Here is a 23602-nt window from a genome sequence, read left to right on the forward strand (position 1 = left end):
TAAGGAACAAATACACAAAGTGAATAAATAAAATTTGTTTACATACAGTAATTAACCATTACATTTATTCTAATTTATATATTAGTTTTTGGTTTGGTTTATTGTTTTGAACTATTTAAAGAAGTCCCCACTTTGCTAGAGTGTCAGTTTTAGACATTTGGAGTCAAAAATACAGCAGTGAAAAGTAAAATGGCTATGATACACAGAAACATCCACAAAACTGTCAACTTGAACATTTGACAAGACTTTGATATCAGATAAATTTTCTTCCTTTACGTGCAGTATTACTGGTTAGTGTGTCACAGTGAGCCCCCTGCTGGTGATGTATTAGTTTAACACTGATTATTAGAGTAGAAATAGAAGATTACCTACAGTATGCATATATCCTAATGACCTGTCAGTCACAGGTTGTTAACAAATGAGTGCTTGTTTGCATAATTAGTCCCTTTGTCTCTCGGCTTTCTAAACACCAAAACCCCGTGTTATTGGGCTGTTTACTCATTTGTACCACTGTGTCTTTTTCATGTTAACATCAGTCCTAGATAAGAAAATCATGGTAATGACACAATGCACCTGTACAGTATGTAGTTCTGTTTGAGCAATGATGCTGAACTGTTTATTAATTAATACAAAGCTCTCCAGGTTTTTAACTGTGTTGTTTTGTTGTTCTGTAAAATAAGCTTCTCTGTATGGGCTTATTGGCTCAATTAGCTCTTTCAAAACTTTTTGAGCAATTACATTCATAGACAGAATGACATCCATGCACTAAAACACTACCAACATATAACTTCTTTTATTCCACACACACACACACACACACACACACTAGGGGTGCACAACGATACACAAAATTCTCGGTTCGGTTCGATACTTTGGTGTCACGGTTCGATATTTTTTCGATACAAAAAAAATGTTCATAGCTTTTTAATTTGTCATTTATTAAAATTATAAATATATATTTTAACTCAAAAGTACAGTTTTTAAATTTAATGTTGCTGAAACGACAAAGTAATAAAAAATAAATATCTGATGGAGAAATCCTTCATCTTTGGAAAAGAGAGTTTATTACAGAGAAATGGCTCTTTCCAAAATAAAAGCTATACTATACGCTTCTTCTGGGGTATACTCTCAGCAGCATATTAAACATATCAGGTCCCCATAAGGAGAATCATGTGCTAACGGCTGTCTAAATGACTCGGGTAAAGTTTGTAGCATGCGTGCTTGCTGTTTTTGTCTGCTTCCACTTGTCTTTGCACTAGGATGATGTCGGAGTAAATGTGCAGTCATATTCATTGTGTTCCCACTAGTGCTGTCAGCATTAATCTGAAATGATGTTAACGCCACAACACGGCAAATCTCCGTTAACGAGCTACCGCGGATCGCCCCGTGCGTGGGGCTGGACGGCGTCAACACGTTAACGAGCAAAATGCGCTAACGCAGTAGTTCCCACCCATGTAATTGAGCATTGCGTGGCACATCCGACATACTGTTTTACTTTTGTCCATGACGTGCTTACCTTCAGGGTCATACTTCACATGAAGACCAAAATAGTTCCAAAGGCCATATCTGAATGAGGGTGGGAGAGGTTCAATTTGCCATGTTGCAACGAGCTTAACTTCTGTCTTGCTAGCTTGCGCTGCGCTCAGTGGATCTGCACTCGACAGTGCAGCCTAGGCGGAATAGTCGAACGCAGATCCACTGAGCTCTCAACACAGACAACATCGTCAGAAGAAAAGTTGATAAAATAAATTTAAAATTTTGTATTGTTCGATACACATGCGTACCGAACCGAAAGCACTGTATCGAACGGTTCAATATCGCTACGAGTATCGTTGCACCCCTAATATATATGTATGTATATATATATATATATGTGTGTATGTATGTATGTGTATATATATAATTTTTCAAATCTACTAAATGCATTCTATTTGCAAGCAGCTTAGTATATGTGTAATAAAAATTGCAGAATATTATATAAAATTGCCTCAAGATTTCCCAGGATAGCAATCTGAGAAAATGTATTATCTGTGTTTGTTATTAATTAAAAATGTACAACAACAAATAGCTTACTGTGAAAAACTGTGTAACATAAAAATAAAAAAGCAGCAGGTTCCTCCTTCCTTCCTTGTCATCATCAGGGGAACAGATTTTGAGGTGGTTGAGTACTACAGACACCCAAAATAATAACGATGAAGGTGTTTTTAAAAAAGGCCAGAGCAAGTTTAATTGTCATGAATATTCTCCTTATTTGATGTTACGATGATACGATGACTTTAACTTACTAATAATAGTAGATTGTTGAATTATTGTAGGAAGTTCATAAGTGGATAGAGAAGATGACAGTTGAGTAGGAGAAAAAGCAAACAATTGACCATATTTGAAGAAGAGGGCAATTGTTAATGAAGATTCACAAATTTGGTATAAAAAAAAGTCCATAAATTTGTTACAGACTGCAGGAGAATGTGTATGTGTGGCAAAAGTATCTGAAGGTTTAACAATATTGTATATTGTAGAAAACAAAGTACAAGTGTTTCCTTCAGCAAGTGTAGTAAGCAGGTTTAGCATGATAAATAGCTTCTTTATATTGTTGTATAAAATTGAGATACAAGTTCTTATGAATAGAAAGTCCTGTTTTCCTGAAGAGACGTTCCATGTGGCGTCCAACAGCTTTGAGTTGGTGAAGTTCACATGAATACCAGGTGTCAGAGCGAGAGAAGGAAAGGGTTCAAGTTTTCTGGGGAGCCAAGGTATCTAAGAGGTTGATAAGTCCATTGTATTGGTGAGATACCAAGTCGTCTGTAGAAGTTAAGGCATCTATGGTTGGTAAATTATTATTGCCAATGGAAAGAGCTGACAGATCAATGCCCCTAATATTTCTAATAGTAATTGAGCGGTTTTGATTATCTTTGTACAGTGGGAGACTAACACTGAATAAAACTAATTTATGATCTGAAAAAGGCATGACCAATACAGCACAGTTCTTTGGGGTGACACCAGTACAGCAGACAAGATCCAAAATATGTCCTTTGGAGTGTGTGGGGACGTCCATGTATTGCTGTAAGCAGAAATATTCGAGACAGGATATAAAATCTCTTGTGGATGAATTTGATGTGCTGTCCATGGGGATATTCAAACTCACCGCAGTAGCATATTTGGAGATAAGAGCAGAATTTCAGCAAGAAAGTCAGAAAAGTCAATTGAAAAATCAGAGTTTGGTTTAGGTGGAAAATAAACAGCAACTAAAATCGTGGGAATTGGTCCATTAATTTGTATCATCATGGATTCAAACAAGGAATAGGCAGGGGCAGAAAGAGAAGATACCTTATACTTGTTGTTGTATAAGATCGCAAGGTCATTCCCACGTCAGACACACAGGGTTGGCAGGTGTAAACAAATCCAAGCAGAGTGGTCAGAGTGAGTTCGAGGAAATCATTTGGATGCTGCCAGGTCTCTGTTAAACATGGAAAGTCAAGTTTATGATAATTAAGATCATAGACAAAAGGTCCCTTGCTGGAGAGAAATCAGACATGCCGCTAGCATTGCAAGCTGACCTGGCAAGGCTAGCAAGCACACTACAGTCAGCAGTCTGTCCACCAGGCTTCCTAGCAGAGCAGCGGTGAGATGACCACAGGGATGGTATCAGGCTAATACTGTCGATCCTATAATTCCGTCTGGATCCGCTGTGGACATTACTTTTGACGTGGGCACCAGGCAATGTCCGGGGGAAGCAGTAAAGCAAGTGGAAGGGCAGAGGTGCTGGAAGCGTAGCTAGAGTAATTCTGATGCATCTGTGAAGGTTCTCAGTCATCCAGGTCATTGTAGTCAAAGGAGTTTGCAAAGAAAAGCGTCTGGACTTCTTTAAGTTGCTTGAAGACGTTTCACCTCTCATCCGAGAAGCTTCTTCAGTTCTAAGGTCAAATGGCCGAGAGTCCACAGCGTTAATGTGCGCAGTGAAGGATTCCACTTCTTGTGTCTTGATTTTGACCCAGGTGTCGTCTATATATCTGTACCAGTGGCTGGGTACTCTTCCTTTGAAAGAGCCAAGAGCCTTCCTTTCCACTTCCTCCATGTAAAGGTTGGCTACAATAGGTGACACGGGGGAGCCCATGGCACCCTATGTAGCCGGTGTATCAGAAAAACTCAGGAGAGTTTTCTCCAAGCACGACATCCCAGTGTACTTCAGACCCAGCAACACACTCAGACAAAAACTGGTTCACCCGAAAGACAAAACTCCAAAACACAGACTTAACAACGTGGTGTATGCTGTACAGTGCAGCGAGGAATGCCCAGACCTCTACATTGGAGAGACCAAACAGCCACTTCACAAGTGCATGGCACAACATAGAAGAGCCACCTCCACAGGACAAGACTCAGCAGTCCATCTGCATCTTAAGGATAAAGGACACTTTTCGAGGATGCCAATGTTCACATTTTGGACAGAGCGGACAGATGGTTTGAAAGAGGAGTGAAAGAGGCCATCTATGTCCACTGTGAGCGACCATCTTTGAACAGAGGCGGTGGTTTACGACACCAACTGTCTGCCATCTATAATCCAGTTTTGAGTTCCCCTCCCAGACGCCTTAATAGGGCTTTGGAGCGTGATGTCACGGGAGCGGGCCCACGCCCCCTCCCGCCATGACAGTAGGCCAAGGAAAGCACACGGAAGCGTCAGCTATGGTTCGTACGTGCTGTGTTGCAACGTTAGATCACACGATAAGGAAGGCAAGAAGCTGGAAAATTGGCTCTCTTTTCATCGTTTCCCCTCCTGGAGGCAACGGGAGGGATCTCATGTATCCGATATTACTAAACGAAGACGTCAGGCTTGGATTGCAGCAGTCAGACAAGCGGATATCGAGTTCTCTGCCATCCCCAATTTTTTGTTGGTTTGCTCGCGGCATTTTCTTTCCGGTGAGTTCTAAATAAATTCATATCTCTCTTAATAGGCTTTTAGTGTTATTTTGAATGCGCTGAGGTCATAGATAATTAGATAAAACATCCTAATGTGTGATGCTGCAGAACCACGTCATGTTGACGGAGTAGCGTATTATTTGGCATTATTGCAGGCAAACCAGCATATGAAATATGAAACAGAAAAGAAAAGTATGTTTATTTTTTTTATTCAAGATCTGTTGACATGTACTTAGCAAGTACATACACATGAAATGCAAAGTATTTACATGGCAACGCACAGCTGGCAACCTCTGGCTGTATCTTGGTCATATGGTCAACGTACTCACAACGTGGAGGCTTAAAAATGGCCAAATCTTGTACCCAACCGTTTGTGAATTAGATGTGCGCCTCCAGGAATTTATAATTCCGAAAATGATTCGCCGTGTATGCGCTGACTCCACAGACAAGGTACGCGACGATATCGGGATAGGACAACGGCGGTAGGCTGTCTGGGTTTCCGCTCCACTGCCTTTTTTCATACGGGTCCACATTACCGATGCACGCTATTTTTTCCATGTACTGTTTCTTGGCGTCTGGGCACAGTCGGTCGCGATACAGCCCTTTGTCTTTTGCGCTGATTTTAAGCATGGTTCTGACAGTCCTGCTTCCAACACAGTGTGTTTGTTTTGATTTGTGGCCTTCTGACATGGCGCCGCGATCCCACAATGCACTGCGGCGTGACGTCAACTCCAAAGCCCTATACCCACTCACATCCTGGGCCATCTGACCTCAGGAATTCACATGACAAGGTGGGGCCAGGTTTCACAATGAGCTCACCCGAAACCCTGGCTGATTAGGTCCCACACCTTGGCTCATGTGATTAGAGGATCATCAGGGGGTCCTTTGTCCCTCTTTGGGGGGATACTCCCACTAGGTTTAAATCTGGGACTCTGTAGACAATGCAAAGCAAAACAATATCAGAAACCAAATTACATTGTAAACATGAAGATAGAGCTGAGCAGTACTCAAATACAGTATATAACTAAATAAACAGACAGATTGCTTCACACTGGTTACGTAAACTTAAAGTCAGATATTATGAATTAACACAGCATACAGCTATGCAATGAAGGCAACTTTGCACTGTTTATCATCCAGTACACAGAGGACAGAAACAACAACACAATAACAACAAACCTCTCTGCTAGAAGCTAGTTAGGAATTAAATCTTTTACTAGCAAACTGCCACTTATGCATAACCTCATTTTAACAGAAGCAGACAAAACTGCTGGTAAGTCATCAAATACACTCATGGCTAAAGACAAACATAACTGAGTGAAGTACAACATCAAACTTACGGTCTTATAATCGCACACACTGTCAGTTGTCCGGCGGCTGTTTGTCTCTGAGCTGAAGCTGCGGGCATGCACACCTACGGTGCATTCAGTGGTGCATGGGAAATCCCATACACTCCCTACCCTTTTGGACATTAAATGAGGACTGGGCAAAATTCAACTGTATATTGAAAGTTAGTAAAATTCAAAAAATATTTAGTTAAAGGCAAGGACTTCAGTTTGTATGTCTTTAAACAGTGGTATAAGATTATCTGTTTTTTCTGGTGCAGAATCAAATAACTGTTTAACTCTAATTTTGACCTAATTAATAATGGAATAACTGGTCCATTAGTCGTTATTAGAAGTATCTGTGCAAGCCCCAAAATGAAGATGATTTTTTTTAACTTGTCATCATTAGACTGTATAAATTCTCCCCATTTTGAATTAGATTCAAGCTTTGGGACTGGAACAAAATCAGACGATTAATGATGCTTTTATATTAATGCATGCTTAATGTCAGCAGGATGAAACACAAAACCTCTGAGTTGTTTTTCTGCAGTGAAAGCTTTATAAGTACAATTTCCTAAATCTCCTAACTCTTTTATTGGCAGTGCTGTTCTTAACATTTCTTAATTCTGAATACTTCTTTCACCACTAGATGGCCTATGTCAGCTATTTTACAAATAACTAAAATACATTTAGAGGAAGGGCCATGGAAGAAAGCGCCATCCTCTCTGTACTGATAGTTCAGCTCTGCATGTCCCTTCTCATTGCTGTAAAAGACCACAGTGTCTGCTTAACATTTTCAAATCTTAAATTTCAATCAGCCAAAGCAAAGATGTGGAGCCTCCAAAACCTGCTTTTCATCCTCTGCAGTAAGTATTTTAAATGAATAAATAATTAAACATATAAAGGTCAAAGGCAGATGTAGATTAAACAGTAGATTTATATGTTTTAGTATTAAGGAGCAGTATGCAGGACCAGTTATGAAAAGTTAGATGGCTGTCCCGGTCATCTGATTTCTTTTTACAGCTCTAACGGTGCTTCAAATAAAACACAATATTTTCGCATTGTCTTTACAGTTACTCTGAGATGTGTGACCACTGCAGTAGGGGTGATCCATGTGACTGGATATGTGGGGAGAGAGGTTAACGTTTCCTGCTCTTATGATGAGGGTTATGAATCTTATGAAAAGTACCTGTGTAAGAACGACTGTGGTGACAGTGATGTTCTTATTACAACATCAAACTCCTCGAAAAATAAATACAGTATCCATGATGACAAAACAGCACGAATCTTCACAACGACCATCACTGATCTTCATTCTATGGATGCTGGGAAATACTGGTGTGGAGTGACCAGAACTGGAAAAGATATCTACACTGAAATCGAGCTGAAATTAGTACCAGGTAAATAAAGACATGGACAAGTTGAGTTGTACATTTAAAGTGATTAAAAATTATATAAAGAAAGTTAAATGTACTGCCATTACCTGCTATTTCTGCTGTAGCATCAACATACTGTTAAACTGTAGTTTAACTCAATACTCATTGGTTCAGTTTAGTTGAATCAATCTTAAGATCCTATGCTGACATCTCAATACTTAAGCCCGATGGATAAACATGTACAGACCAGTAACAAAAAGACATAAAACACTCCCAAGTAGATAAAATAATAAATGCAAACAGTAAATATATTTAAACCCTCATATAAGCATGTATGTGAAGCAAGTGAAAGACTTTAAAACAATGAGTTGAATATGAAACTCTTGTGCTTTATATATAACCATTTTTTGGCTGTAACACTTCTGATGTTGTTTACCCTCTTGACAGACAGCTGCTGTGACACTGTGACCAAAGTTCAAAGTTATGAGAGATACTCTGAGTCTGTCAGTTGTCCGTATGAGTCTCAGTACCAGAACAACCTGAAGTACATCTGCAGAGGAAATCAGCCCTCCACATGTCTGCAGCAGGCACTGATCATCTCTGACAACAAACAAAATGGACGATTCAGACTTGATGATGACAAAGTGTTAGGAACATTCACAGTGAACATTAGCAGTTTGACTCAAAATGATTCAGGGTCATACCTCTGTGGTGTCGACAGAAACTCTGAGCTGGATGTTTTTTCTGCTGTTGAGCTTAAAGTTGAAGGTGAGAGGTCATAGTTATACTTAATTACATCAGCCTGAATATATCAATGCTTTCTCCTCAATAAGCTCCAACAAGCTGAATATCTGGTGATTCTAAAATACCTTTTCTCGTTCAATCTGACAGAGTGGTGCTGTGTCAAGTCAACTAAAATAAATGGTACTGCAGGACATCCACTAACTTTGCAATGTCCTTATCCTCCACAATATCGGCATAACAGCAAGTTCCTCTGTAAGGGAGACCACCGCAACAATTGCACAAAGATGGCGGTGAGTCAAATGAGGTTCACACTGCAAGATAATGCTACTTCCAGTTCTTTCATGATGAAGATCACAGCACTGGAAGCAGATGATGCTGGGACATACTGGTGTGGGACAGACTCACAGGGGAGAGTTGGAAACTACACCAAGATTGAGCTGTCAGGTATGCTGTGAACAATTTTGTATATATAATCCAACTAATAGATGTGTCATCTGTGTGCTTGTTTGGGCTCAGTTCAGCTGTCTGAGGTGTGAACAAATGAAAAAAGAAAACTGTCTGTATGAAGCTCACAGTAAGCACAACAAATAGCACCACAGAAATAGAACTACTGACAACCTCACCTACTCGTTACTTATCAGATGAACATTTATCTGAAATCTGTTTTTGGGTTTGTTTTGTTGTGTGTAAATATTAGAATTTGTTAAGTTATACAAGCTTATCTGCTAAAATAAGAATTTATAGCCACACTAGCACCATTTGACTGAAAGCTTTTAAGTTTTATATGTATCGCATGTATTAGGGCTGTGCGATATGACCAAAATCTCATATCCCGATATTAAGATATCTATCGTCCAATAACGATATAAATCACAAAAATGCAACATTTTCTGTAAATTCTGTGAATCTCGGGCAGCTCGACTTGCGTGAAGTGTTTCCAGCTGGGCGTCATGGACCTAGAGTCGAGTGTTTTAACTGATGCATGGAACTATACATTTTTAGACATAGGTTGTAACGGCCGCCGTTTTCTTTATGAGTATTTATTTCACGGCGTGCTGCGGGGAAAAGTCTGTTCTAACGTTTGAGTGTAAGGTTTATTTTTTTTTAGCACCTGACGGCTCTTTTTTGCTTCTCATCCGTAAATACTCTGCATCTTTCACGTGATTCAGTTTATTTTGAAAAGTCTCAACAGGATCTTGAGCTTTATTGTGAAAGGTTTATGTGGAAAATAAACAAGCGGACACGCCGTGGTTTTACCGTTGTTGTTGCTAACGACAACGCATAAAAACAAGTGCTTGTCTGTCTGTAGTGTGGTTATATTAAATATAAGAGAAAGAGAGAACTTTAAGAAATTAATATAGCCACTACAGTGACCATCAAAATGATGAAAAAATATTGCCGTAAACAGTTTATTTTGAGACACAACGAAACAAACGATAGCGTAAAATGAAACGATAGACGATTTATATTGTCATCCGATATATATCGTTATATCGAACAGCCCTAGCATATATTAACTACAAATATAAAATAGGGATCAAGCAAACCTTGAAAGTGTAACTATCACCTGAGTATTAATATTGTGAAAATTGATACCATGGAATATATAATAATATTAACAATAACTTCATTTATGTAGCACTTTTAAAAACACAGAGTTAAAAAATGTTTCACAATTTAAATTAAAAAGTCATGCTGAAGATAGGGTGGATTGAAGATTGAGTCAGCCAAGCTGACTGACTGAGGAAAGCTGTTTCACAGTTTGGGCGCTACAACCTCAAAGCATGATCACCTTTGGTTTTAAAAACAGAGCGAGTGACAAACATGACCAATTTAATGTCTATGAAACTCCATGAAATACAGTAACAGAAATAAGCACTGGTTTCTTGGTTGATTTATATGTTTCCTGGTAATTCAATGGAGAAAACTTGAAAAAGTGTTTTGGTACAAACATTTAGTCAAATGACCCAGTGTTTTTGAGTTTTTTGACTATAATCTGTCTTGAGATATAGTTGCTGAGAGCACTAAGAGTTTTTTTTCTCTTACAGTCTTTCTGCAGCACACCAGCACTGTAACTCCAGGCACCACAGTGGGAACAAGAATCCCAGGTAAAACTATTACAGATACAGAAAACACGTGTGTCTGTTAGTGTGTACTTCAGCTGATAGGTGTTGTGACAATAAATACATTTTACACCATGGATTATGGTTAACATTTGGTTTTGGTTTTGGCTTCATGGTTACATGAAGTGAATGTAAGTCAAGCCAATATGTTAAAACATCTGTGGGTGTGTGCACCAGTAACCACAGTTAAGTTATAAACGTAACTTATAAACCGAAAATTATGAAACCATTACGTAAGTCCATAGGTCTGCTGTTAGGTCCATGAAAGATTGTTATTGAAAGTGCAATTTTACTGTGTTCTCTTTTGGTTTCTATTTTTCAGATGCAGCGCTCTATGTGGTTTACACAGTTCCCGTTGTGCTGCTGCTAATGTGTGTTCTAGTAATTGTTTATAAGTACAGATGTCTCAAAGGTATTGTTACATTCATATACACACAGAGACCCTTAAACTCAGATGTGTATGAAAAACTAGCATAACCACATCTAATGCTGTGTATTTTCAGAAGCTGGTGACACCACGAGCAAACATACGCCCAAGGCAAAGAGCTCAAAGGAAGTGATGGTTGCAACAGGAAGCAGAGTAAGTCTTAGAGAAAGAGTATTAATAGAGTTGTAGGTCTATAACACACTCCACTATAAATAATTACAATAAAAGAAATGACTGATTTTACTCATAGTCCAGTCTTTAATATGTAACATTTATTTGGTGATTTAATTAAATAGGAAGGTGTAGTCTAATTGTTTTGAACAGAAGAGCTAAAAGAGAAGTGCTCCCTTGACCTGTTTTCACTTCTATATCATAGTGTGACATTAACTGTACACTTTTAGTAAGTGTATCATGGTGCATTGTTACATTGTGGCATGAAAGAGTGGCTATTGACCAACAGGCTGCACTTCCAGAGCACTGACTATAGAATTTCTGTGCTGTTACATTTATTACCCTTAACTATAATTCCTAAAAAAAAAATGTTTACTACATTTTGGTTATTATAACCCTGGATGGAAATAAATTAATACTGCAACTTGACTTGCTGGAGGAAGCATAATGCTACTTTGGCTGAAATGCCAGTGTATAGACATTTTTTTCAAAATGTTTCCAACAACCCAGGTCGCTGCAACGTGTGTTGTTCATTGTTCTGTTTACTGTGTGTTGATTCTTTTTTAGGTTTATGGAAATCAAGAAAGTGTCTTGACCTACAAAAAGCAACGTGCCTGTAGCCACCATGAAGATCCAGGTAGAAATGAAGAGGTCTACGCAAACATGCCCACAACAGAAGAAATCTACTGTAATGAAAGTTTCCATAATAGAAAAACATGAATTGAGTTCACAGCTGTGGTCCATATATTTCATTTCATTAGTATTCCTTAGCTTCCTTAACTTTCTACTCTTTTTAAAATAAAAATGTAGAATTCTCCAAATGTAAACTATCAACATGAGTGTGAACTAAATAAATAAGCAAAGTAAGATAAAATACAGTTTGGTGAAACATAATACTAGCTTTTATGCTCCTTATATCTGGAACAAACTCCCAGAAAGCCTCAGATCAGCTGAAACACTCAGTTTATTTAAATCCAGGTTGAAGACTCACTTATTCTCAGCTGCATTTGAATAAAGCACCAAATCCGTACTTAAGCTTAAATTTCAAAACTTACATTTTAACTACTGATTTTATCTACTGTTCTGATTTTTGATTTTATTTACTGTTTTGTTTGTTAGTTAGTTTGTTTTAATCAATTTTAAATCATGCTATATATATCAAGCTATATAAATAAACTTGCCTTGCCTTACTACATTTAATAGTATATTGATTTATATTCATCTTCATTTATTTTACCTAATTAAACTTTTATTACCACAACTGCTTTTCATCAGAAGGTTCTCCAAGAACAAATACTTTCTTTTCTGTGGTCATGAAAATAATAGAATGCTGAATTTGCCAGGATCTGCTAAAGAAAACATGAAGTTCTTTTGTAAATTATGGCCATATGGTAACACGGTGGCGTGGTGGTTAGCACTATTGCCTCACAGCAAGAAGGTCCTGGGTTTGACTCAGCTGACCAGGGCCTTTCTGTGTGGCGTTTGCATGTTCTCCCCATGTTTGCTTGGGTTCTCTCCTGGTACTCCAGCTTCCTCTCACAGTCCAAAGACATGCAGTTATGGGTGTTAGGTTAACTGATGATTCTGGGGATGGAGACAATGGTTGTCTGTCTCTCTGTGTTAGCCCTACGATAGACTGGCGACCTGTCCAGGGTCTAACCTGCCTCTCGCCCTATGACAGCTGGGTTAGGCTCCATCAGGCAAACCCTGATGAGGATAAGCAGAACACAATGGAGGGATGACCATTATTAGAGTAACAATAGAAGATTCACTACAATATGTTTATTTTCTCATGACGTGTAAATCACTGGTTGTTTTCTGTGTAAGAAAAACATGGTAATGATGCCATGCACATGTACAGTATATATCAGAAAGAGAAGGTACGACCTCTCTCATGACCTTAGGATGTGTGTGTATGCCAGAGCACTCTGGAACGCGCTTCGGACTTTGACCAATATCATACTTTTATTTATTAACTTTTATTAATTTTTTCTCTCTGTCTTTTACTTAGCAGTAGTGTGGTAGTTTGTTTTAATAGCTCTCTCTTAAAAAAGGGATTCCTGCTGTCTACTTTTTATATTTCATGCCGGCACGGTTGGTGTGGCACATGCACACATTTACAATTTCATTGTACATGTACAATGAAAATAAAGGGCTATTCTATTCAATCCAATGCTATTATGGAAAGCTTGTGAAATCTTCTTTAACCACTAGATGGGATGTGTCAGCTATTTCAGAAGCCCAACTAAGAATGCTCCACCTCATCTGTGTTGATGGTCCAGCTCTACCCCTCCCTTCACATTACTATGGCGTTAAATGACGCCTATTGTTTCCATCATTTTTTTAAGCCGGAGAGAATTTCCTGTCAAGGCTCTATTTGGACAAACTAAAGCAAAGATGAGGAGACTTCAAAACCTGCTGTTCACCTTTTGCAGTAAGTTGTTTAAACTGGTAAATAACTAAAATATAAAGATCAAAGACTGATGCAGATTAAGTAATACATATATCTCTTTTAGTAACTTAGGAGCAGTAGGCCAAACGCTTTCAGACTTGGTAATTTCGTTATACACTAATATTGTTAGTATGAAACCTTGATGACTACAAAGAAAATACACACAAAAAAATGTTTCACATTCTTTTTCCAGTTGCTCTGAGGTGTGTGACCAGTGCAGTAGGGGCGATCCATGTGACTGGATATGTGGGGAGTGCGGTTAAAGTTTCCTGCTCCTATGATCAGGGTTACGAGTCTTATGAGAAGTACTTGTGTAAGAATGACTGTCACAGCAATGATGATGTTCTTATTACAACATCAAATCCAGTGAAAAGCAAATACAGGATCCATGATGACAAAACAGCACGAATCTTCACAACGAGCATCTCTGATCTTCGTTCCGTGGATGCTGGGAAATACTGGTGTGGAGTGACCATATTTGGAATAGATAGCTACACTGAAGTCGAGCTGAAATTAGTCCAAGGTAAATAAACCTTTCCCAAAATTGAATTATATATTGAATTCAGGTAAAATCATATGTATAAACCCGTTGTTATTGTATAGGTTCCAATGTAGCAACAGACAAAAACATAACTGATAAAACATTACTTGAATTAAATGCTATAAATATGACCTGCTCCTCAGTTTTAGCCATTATAAATATTTCAGTTTAGTTCAGGTTTTCTTAAGATCCATTACATATAATTTTGTTACGGCAAACTAATTAAATAAAACATCATATCTCTATTCTATGACTGCAGTGTGTCTTCTAATGCTGTTGATCTTTTTGACAGACAGCTGCTGTAACAATGTGAAAGAAGTTGAAAGTTATGCAGGATATTCAGTGTCCTTCAGTTGTCTGTATGAGTCAAGGTACCAGAACAACCTGAAGTACATCTGCAGAGGAACACAGCCCTCCATGTGTCTGCAACGGGCACTAATCACCTCTTACAACAAACAAAATGGGCGATTCAGATTTGATGATGAAAATATGTTAACACAATTCACAACAAAGATTAGCAGTTTGACCCAGAGTGATTCAGGGCGTTACCTTTGTGGCATCCAAAGAAACTCTGACCTGCATCTTTTCTGTGCTTTTGAGCTGAAGGTTAAAGGTGAGCGTTCATAGTAACATCTCATTATATCAGCTGACAGAAAACACTGCTTTCTGCAAAATTAATACATTTGTCTTTTTGACAGACCACTGCTGTGATACTGTGACCAATATTGAAAATTATGAGGGATACTCTGAGTCCATCAATTGTCCTTATGAGAATCAGTACCAGAACAGCCTAAAGTACATCTGCAGAGGAAACCGGCCCTCCACATGTCTGCAGGAGGCAATAATCACCTCTGACAACAGAGAAAATGGTCGCTTCAGACTTGATGATGTAAAAATGTCAAGAATATTCACAGTGACAATTAACAGTTTGACTCAAAGTGATTCAGGGCATTACCTTTGTGGTGTTCAAACAAACTCTGACCATGATGTTTTCTCTGCTGTTGAGCTAAGAGTCAAAGGTGAGAAATCATAGTAATATCTCATTATACCAACCAAAAGAAAACAGCTTCTTCTAAAAGAAAGTATTTCAGATTTATTTTTGAATCGTAAATTGTTTTTCTCTTTCATTCTGACAGAGTGGTGCTGTGTCAGGTCAACTAAAATAACAGGTACTGTGGGACAGCCACTAACTCTGCAGTGCCCTTATCCTCAACAACATCGGGATAACAGGAAGTTCCTCTGTAAGGGAGATCACCGCAACAGCTGCAGAGACATGGTGATGAGTCAAAACAGATTCGCACTACAAGACGATATTTATTCCAGCTCTTTCTCAGTGACGATAACAAAGCTAGAAGAAGCAGATGCTGGGACCTACTGGTGTGGGTCAGACTCACAGTGGAGAGTTGGAAACTACACCAAGATTCAGCTGTCAGTCGGTGAGATGAACACATTTATATGAAGGAAAAATGGAGAGAGCTATGAGTTACATCCTGTGTTTTTACACTGCGACTGGTGATTCAGTTGTTTGTAGTGTGATAGAATTATGACAACTCCATAGTGTTTCACACAAAGCACAGAATATATGCCAAACAGAACTAGAGGCCAGTTTTTCTTTTATCTTCTTTACTGGATGGTTTGCTACATAAATGAATAAATTAATTAATTAATAATCTAATTTCAGTTGCGTGAATAGTTTAAGATTCTTGGGGTATCAGTCAGGACCCTCTGCACTAGTCATTCTACTAAAATGTGATTCTTGTGTTAATATAAAGTTTCTAAGAGAACTAAGAGGGGTTTTTTTGCTCCAACAGTCTTTCTGCAGCATACCAGCACTGTACCTTCTACAGTAAAAACTCCTTGAAAAACTGTACCTCCTACAGTAGAAAATCTTGTAAAAAATATAACTTCTACATTGCTTTTATCCCCACAAGGGCATGTATCTAGTAAGGGTCCCCAGGCTACCCAAGCCTACCTTTGGGATCTGGACACACAATTGTATCCAGATCCCAAAAAGCTGATTCTGTTCATTTGGATATTGCAGAGGATCAAATAATTATTTTCCACACTCTATATTTCATATTGTCTTCCAGGGGCCAGAGCAGGCAACATTGAGGGAAATTTAAAACTGCTGGCTAAGGGTAAACGTAAATTCAGTAAAATCATAATTCACGTCGGCAGTAATGGCACACAGTTACGCCAATCGGAGGTCACTAAAGTCAATATTGAATCGGTGTGTAACTTTGCCAAAACAATGTCGGACTCTGTAGTTTTCTCTGGTCCCCTCCCCAATCAGACCAGGAGTGACATGTTTAGCCGCATGTTCTCCTTAAATTGCTGGCTGTCTGAGTGGTGTCCAAAAAACGATGTGGGCTTCATAGATAATTGGCAAACCTTCTGGAGGAAACCTGGTCTTGTTAGGAGAGACGGCATCCATCCCACTTTGGATGGAGCAGCTCTCATTTCTAGAAATATGGACAAATTCATTAACCCCCCCAAAATATGATTATCCAGAGTTGGGACCAGGAAGCAGAGTTGCAGTCTTACACGCCTCTCTGCAGTTTCTCTCCTCCTGTTACTAGGGATGGGTGTCGTTTAGGTTTTATCCAATACCGGTGCCAAACCGGTACTTTTGAAACAGTGCCGGTGCTTAAACGGTGCTCGAACCGGTGCTTACAGAATGGAAAACACAAACTTTGTCCAAAAGCCTCTTATGTTTTTATTTTTAGCAGTTTTTTTTTTTTATGGCGACTCCACCTTTGAAAATGGATGGAGATCTTTGACTGTAAATTTTGTCACTGCCCTATGAATTTCGTCCACTTTTTCTTTGGTCATTTTAGCCTTTTTGGCCAGGGTGAAGGGAGTATCTGCCATCAAACAAGAAGACAGCCGCATGTAACTACAACAGTGTTTGCTAGTTCACCTTACGTGCATTAATTTAATAACGTGGTTAGCCTACTCAACGTAAATTACACACAAACAACATTAAGCTACTCACCCAGAGAAGAATGGCTGCCGCTGCCATCATCATCCGTCATCATTTCTGCTACACTGGCAGGGCTAGGGGCCAGGACTCTCCTCTTCAGGTTCTTGGGGGATGTTGCTAACTCCAGGTCAGATTCGAGGAGTTACCTCCTTTGCACAGTATCACAGTATCAGCATAATAGCACTTGTTGCAGGCTGCTGAGTTTGCATCTTTTGCTGTGAAGTACAGCCAGACTTTTAACCGCTTCGCCTTGGGCATTTTTAATCTGTAGCTCTGCTCTAAAAGAACGTACGTACCTGGGCCCGCCTACTATCCTTGGAAAGGTAAAATGATTGGCTAGAATCCAAAGTTTATGACATCTCAGGGGGAAAAAAGCACCAAAATGTGCACTGCGGTCTAGTTACTACTGTTTAAGTCAGAACACCGGTACTCATCCCTACCTGTTACCCCCCCCAAAACCCCATCTCCATAGAGACTGGGTCAGCTCCCAAACAGACAAAAACAAACTAAAAACCAGCAATAAATAACTTAAACATAAGAAAATCACAAAGAAAGAACAATACAGTATCCACATCTGAACCAAAGAGTAAAACAGAGAAATGTGGATTAATAAATATTAGGTCTCTCTCCTCCAAGTCTCTGTTCAAAAGATATCTACACTGAAGTCAAGCTGAAATTAGTAAAAGGTAAACAAAGACTTGGTAAAATTCAGTTTGACACTGAGTTACAGATAACGATAAGGAATTCATAGATAGTTTCTGTTTGTTCAGGATTATCTGTTTCTCTGCTGTAAAATTTAAAGCACTATATGAGCATCAAATGATGGAAAACTGTCACATGTTTACAAAAATAAAGTTGTTCAATGAGTTGAATATGAAATCCTTAAACTTTATATACAGCTGTTTAATGGGTGTAACATGTCTTCTGATGCTTTTACCCCTGTTGACAGACCGCTGCTGTGACACTGTGACCAAAATTCTGAATTATCAGGGATATTCAGAATCCATTAGTTGTCTGTATGAGCCTCAGTACCAGAACAGCCTGAAGTACATCTCCAGAGGAAACAGGACCTCCACATGTCTTCAGCAGGCACTAATCACCTCTTACAACAAGGAAAATGGACGATTCAGACTTGATGATAATAAAATGTTTTAAAAAAAAACATTACATACATAAACATCACCAGTTTGAGCAAAGAGGATTCAGGGTATTACCTTTGTGGTGTCCAAAGAAACTCTGGCCTGTTTTCTCTGCTGTTCTGTTGGAAGTTGAAGATGAGCAGTCAAAGCTACAGTGTATATTTAATTACATCAGTTGAATATTTGATGATTCTGAAATAACCTTTTTCTTTCATTCATACAGAGTTCTGCTGTGTCAAATCAACTAAAATAAATGGTACTGTGGGGCAGCCACTAACTTTGCAGTGTCCTTATCCTTCACAACACCGGGATAACAGGAAGTTCCTCTGTAAGGGAGACCACCACAACAACTGCACAGATATGCTAAAGAATCAAAGTAGATTCACACTACAAGATGCTTCTTCCAGCACTTTTGTTGTGACAATCTCAAAGCTGGAAGCAGCTGATGCTGGGACATACTGGTGTGGGTCAGACTCACAGTGGAGAGTTGGAAACTACACCAAGATTCAGTTGTCAGGTATGTTAAACACTTTTGTATACACTATGATAATACAATAAATATATTTGTAGGATATGTGTTTGTTTGAGCTCCATTGTGGAAACAGAGAGTAGGTGATCATTCATTTGTCTGACGTGTGATCTAATAAAAATGGTTAGTCCAGTGCTCCCCACACAAAAAATAAATGAACAACAAAACAACAACTTTCACTCATCACAATATTTATCGGCAATATGCAGTTTTTATACACATACACACACTCACACATCTCACATATATATATAGACTTAGTCTTTTTAGCATTTTTGGTTAATACTCTGCCTCTCTCCATTAAAGTGAAACTACAATTAAACAATTGGATACTGTTCATTTCTTTATAACTGCGCAAACTTAGCAGGGGAACAAATAATTATTCCCACTTTGTTAGAGTGGGAAATAAATGGCCATAACACACAGAAGTGTGCTGAAAACAGCCCAGCACTCGCCTTTGACGGATATCCTTCAGATAAGCCAAGAAAATCAATTTCCTTCCCTTACTTGCAGTATTACTGGATAGTGTGTCAGAGTGAGCCCCCTGCTGGTGATGTATTAGTGTAACATTGATTATAAGAGTAGGAATAGAGGATTATCCACAGTGTGCTTATTTCCTAACAAACTGTCAGCCACAGGTTATAAATAAGTGCTCAGAGTCCTTGTTTTCATAATTAATTCCTTTGTGGATCTGGTTTAAAACACCTACATGGCAAAAAAAACCCTGTGTGATTGGACTTTTTATAGTTTTGGACTACTCTCTTTAAGAAAATCATGGTGATGACACCATTCACCTGTGTGCAGCTGTGTTTTTTAGCAGTTATGCTGAACTGTTAATCAATTAATTAGTGCAGAGGTCTTATTTTGTTGTTCTGTACAATAAGTTTCTTTGACAAACTGCTTTCATTGTATGGGCTTAGTTGGCTTAATAATTGATAGTTTCTGTTTAATGATAAGTAAAGAAAGGTAGCATCAAAAGTAATTAAAAAAATAATTAATTTTGTAATTTAAGTAATTAAAAAATAGAGTATTTACAGCAATAGGATTTGTAAGGTTTTGGTTTTGTTCTGTTTTTTAACTGTGAGAGAAAAATGTTGCAGACTTCTTTTGCAGTCAGTGATTGTATCCCCACAAGGGCATGTATCTAGTAAGGGTCCCCAGGCTACCTAAGCTTACCTGGAATATGACACACAATTGTATCCAGATCCCAAAAAGTTGATTCTGTTCATTTGGATATTGCAGATCGCAGAGGATCAAATAATTATTTTCCACACAATATATTTCATATGTTATAAGTAGATTTTACCTGCTACATACTAAAGATAATAACGCAACTCTTTTTACATAATGAGACAAGAAGGAAAGAGTGAGAGGCATGTAATACATTTTTAGTTTATCATCTGCTGCCATTGTATTAAAGTTTGTGTTAAAATAACGTTGCTAAGAGCACGTATCATTATTTTCTCTTGCAGTCTTTCCGCAGAGCACTCTGGGGAAAAAAAACCCAGGTAAATGATTTAAACTGTATGTATGACTGTTAACGTGTACTTCTGTGTTATGAGAACAATTGTCACGGTTCTGGGTCATTTTGACCCAGCTTTTTCAGTTTCTTATATTTTAGTATATTTCTGTATTATTATTAATGTTCTGGTTCTATTTTGATTATTATTCTAGATTTAGTTCAGTGTCAAGTCTGCGTCTTTGTAAATTGTTTCTTGTTTCCTGTTTTACTTTGAAGGTTCATGTCTCATGTCAGTGTGTTCAGTTTTACTTGACTCCTGTCTCGTTAGCCCTAATCTCTCCCAGCTGTCTCCCTCCTGTTTCCCGTTCCCTGATTACTCCCCTGTGTATATAAGCCCTGTGTTTCCTTTGCTCTCTGTTGCGTCATTAATGTCTGCTCACCCTTATACCACCCTGTGTGTTCTGTTTGCCTGCCTGCTAGTTTATTTGCTTTCTAGTTTAGCTAGTTCTTTGTTCAGTCCGCAATCCCACAATAAAGCTGAGGGTTTTTGAGTTCACCTGTGCCTCCGTGAGTCCTGCTCTTGGGTCCACCTTTCCTTTCCTGCCTTCGCCCTATGACAATAGTTTTTTGTTTGTTTTTCAGCACTCTATGTGATACCCCCTGTACTGCTTTTGATATGTATCCTCGTTCTTGTTTATAAGTACAGACGTTCCAGGATTGAAGGTATCTTTTACATTCATATGCAAAGAGGAATGCTTACGCTCAAATGTGCATGCAAATACAGCATAACCATATCTAATGCTGTGTGTTTTCAGAAGCTGTTCTCTCCCTGAGCAGAAATGCATCTAGGAAAAAGAGTTCAAAGGAGGTGATTGGTGCAGCACAAAGTGAAGTAAGAAAACTAAAGTGTAAAGTCTTAATAGAGAAGTATGTTTGTCACAGACTCCATTATGAATATTTAGGATTAAAAAAATACCAGGTTTTATACTGTTTGTTGGGTTTAATATGCAAGATTAGTTTGGAATGTGGGACAACTGGCGTTTAAATGGATCTCTCATTTGGATTTATGTGTACATTTTATTTTTCATGCTCAGAAAATTATAGTAAACTGATGTTTGAATGTAGATTAAGGCACGACAGCTACAAACAGGCTAACATCCATACCGATGAGGACACAATTATTAGCCCCACCCTATGAAAATGAATGTTTTTGTAAAATATTTTCACAGGTGTTTTTAAAGTTTTTTTTGGGGGTTTTTTTTTTTGTTTTTTTTACAGAACAAGTGATTTTCAACACAGCATTTCTAAACAAACTATTTTGCACACAGTCACAGAAACATTTTGGGGAAAGATTACCAGACTCAATGCAGTGTTTCTGATGTTTACAATACGACCATAGTGGCAGCCTAACAGAAACTTTGTGACCATTGAATTGCTTCTGCTGATTATTTTCTGTCCCTCTAGTGTCCACTGGGTGGCGTACTTTTTCCACACAAGACAGCACTTGTGACTATCACAGTCAGTACAATGAGCCCTATTAAAAACTGACCTTTTTCATTCAGCCACAGCACTGCTGCTATGCAAGGATGTGGTTAAAACTCACAGGTTATGTTCCAGTTTACAAACAATTCAAACACTTCAGCAAGTCTGTTTTAGACTTGAGAAAAATACTTTTAGATGTAGAAAGTTATTACAGGATTTCAAAATGTCAAGAACTGGAGTGAGATCAGTAAAATTAAAGAGAGTGACACGTTATGGAACAAGCCTGGGAGAGGTAGGAAAGAAACAATCTCAAAGGCTCTGGAAAGAAAACTTGTGATTATGCTGTGGGGATGCTCCAGTGCATCTGGAACTAGGAAACTCGTGAAAGTGGAAGGAATCGTAAAGATATAGAGACATGTGAAGATTTTGTAAGACAACCTCAAGCAGTTAGCAGGAAAACTAGGTCTGGGTCATGACGGTGACTCAAAAGATGCTTCATTCTTGGTGAAGAATGAAGAATGACCTTCGGAAGGCCAAAGTGAACATTTCTGACTTACCTGAGATTAATCCTATTTCAAATGTGTGGGGTGAGCTGAAGACCAAGGTCCATGCCAGAAGACCATCAAACCTGGAGGAACTTAAAAGATTCAACAAAGATGAATGGGCCAGGATTGCCCAGGAGATGTGTGAGATTTGTTGAAAACTATAAAAAATGACTGCAGTCTGTTGTCTAGCAAAAAGGATACACAATGGACCTAAATCAAGGAGGCTAATCATTTTTGATGCTTATAGTTTTTGGATTTTGTGAAATAATTTTAAATCTGTGTGCAAATAAATAATGTAAGGATTCAAATTAAAACTACCCATATGGAAAAGATATATATAAATCTTATAAAGTTTGTATCTGTCTTGTGTGAAACTTGTATGAAAACCATACAAGAGTGAAAACAGATATAAGATCCCTCGAAAAATTATATAAATGAAACTTGTATGTTTTGGATACTTACAAAAACAACATATGAAAGTGGCCACTTTCATGAGTAAATCATATAAGTCTTATATGATTCACTATATGAAGTAGGCCACATTTGATGCAAGTCTTTTATAGTTTTTTTCTATTTCTTTTCCATATGGGTAGGACGTTTGGAAAAGCTGTGTTAAAAATTCCTTCTTTCATGTGTTAGAATCAGTATTTTAAGTAATATCTACAGTTTGGGTCCTGTCAGAGTCTTGCTTAGTTGCTAAACACATAACAATTGTCACCCTTAATTGTACTTCCATAGGTTTTCAGTTTTCTTGATAAACATTACAAATCTGGACAGACATACGTGTACAACCATAAGGCAATACTTCTACTGGCTTTAGTGTAAACATTTCTAAATGTGTCCACAACTCAGTTCTCTGCAACATGTGTCATTCATTTGTTCTGTTTAATGTGTCTTGATTCTTTTTTAGATTTATAAAAATCAAGCTGTGGTGACCTCCAATGACCAAAGCACCAGTAACGTCTATGAAGAAGTAGATGTAGAAGTACACTACGAAAACTTGACCGCAAGTGAATAAATCTACTGCAATGAAAATTTCCAGATATCCAACAGAAGATACAGTTCAGTCCATAAATATTTGGACAGAGACAACTATTTTCTAATTTCGGTTCTTTAAACGAAACAACTCAGACGCAGTTGAACTGCAGACTGTAAGCTGTTCAAAGCTGAACAAAAAGATTGCATAAAAATGTGAGAAACTAATGCATTTTTAACACAATCCCTTCATTTCAGGGACTCAAAAGTAATTGGACAAATTAAATAACTGAAAATAAAATATTAATTTCTAATACATGATTGAAACCCTTTGCTGGCAATTACAGCCCGAAGTCTTGAACTCATGGACATCACCAGGTGCTGGGTTTCCTTCTTGTTAATGTTCTGACAGGTCTT

The 23602-nt window shown here is 38.2% G+C and overlaps 2 protein-coding genes across 2 annotated transcripts; both read left to right on the top strand.

Moving 5' to 3' along the window:
* The first annotated feature begins 7065 nt into the window (after window positions 1-7065).
* Window positions 7066-8394, top strand: LOC134623671 (polymeric immunoglobulin receptor-like). Its single transcript, XM_063468701.1, has 3 exons — window positions 7066-7102; window positions 7310-7636; window positions 8060-8394. The coding sequence occupies exons 1-3, from the start codon at window positions 7066-7068 to the stop codon at window positions 8392-8394; spliced, it is 699 nt and encodes a 232-aa protein (XP_063324771.1).
* A 5024-nt stretch (window positions 8395-13418) lies between these two features.
* Window positions 13419-23592, top strand: LOC134623672 (polymeric immunoglobulin receptor-like). The gene is made up of 10 exons (XM_063468702.1): window positions 13419-13511; window positions 13723-14052; window positions 14363-14683; window positions 14769-15089; window positions 15207-15506; window positions 18416-18709; window positions 20194-20229; window positions 20826-20906; window positions 20999-21075; window positions 23121-23592. Exons 1-10 carry the CDS (start codon window positions 13475-13477, stop codon window positions 23226-23228), a joined length of 1905 nt encoding a protein of 634 aa, XP_063324772.1. The 5' UTR covers window positions 13419-13474; the 3' UTR covers window positions 23229-23592.
* The last annotated feature ends 10 nt before the right edge of the window (window positions 23593-23602 follow it).

Source organism: Pelmatolapia mariae, unplaced genomic scaffold (assembly GCF_036321145.2).
Source record: "Pelmatolapia mariae isolate MD_Pm_ZW unplaced genomic scaffold, Pm_UMD_F_2 NODE_ptg000824l+_length_23602_cov_1, whole genome shotgun sequence".
Taxonomy (NCBI): domain Eukaryota; kingdom Metazoa; phylum Chordata; class Actinopteri; order Cichliformes; family Cichlidae; genus Pelmatolapia; species Pelmatolapia mariae.

Excerpts from the sequence above, each read along its gene's own strand:
- LOC134623671 (XM_063468701.1), top strand. The coding sequence starts at position 7,066 with ATGTGGAGCCTCCAAAACCTGCTTTTCATCCTCTGCA. Across the intron at positions 7,103-7,309 it reads CCTGCTTTTCATCCTCTGCA|TTACTCTGAGATGTGTGACC; the intron begins GTAAGTATTTTA and ends TTGTCTTTACAG. Across the intron at positions 7,637-8,059 it reads CGAGCTGAAATTAGTACCAG|ACAGCTGCTGTGACACTGTG; the intron begins GTAAATAAAGAC and ends CCCTCTTGACAG.
- LOC134623672 (XM_063468702.1), top strand. The coding sequence starts at position 13,475 with ATGAGGAGACTTCAAAACCTGCTGTTCACCTTTTGCA. Across the intron at positions 18,710-20,193 it reads CACCAAGATTCAGTTGTCAG|TCTTTCCGCAGAGCACTCTG; the intron begins GTATGTTAAACA and ends TTTCTCTTGCAG. Across the intron at positions 20,230-20,825 it reads TCTGGGGAAAAAAAACCCAG|CACTCTATGTGATACCCCCT; the intron begins GTAAATGATTTA and ends TTTGTTTTTCAG.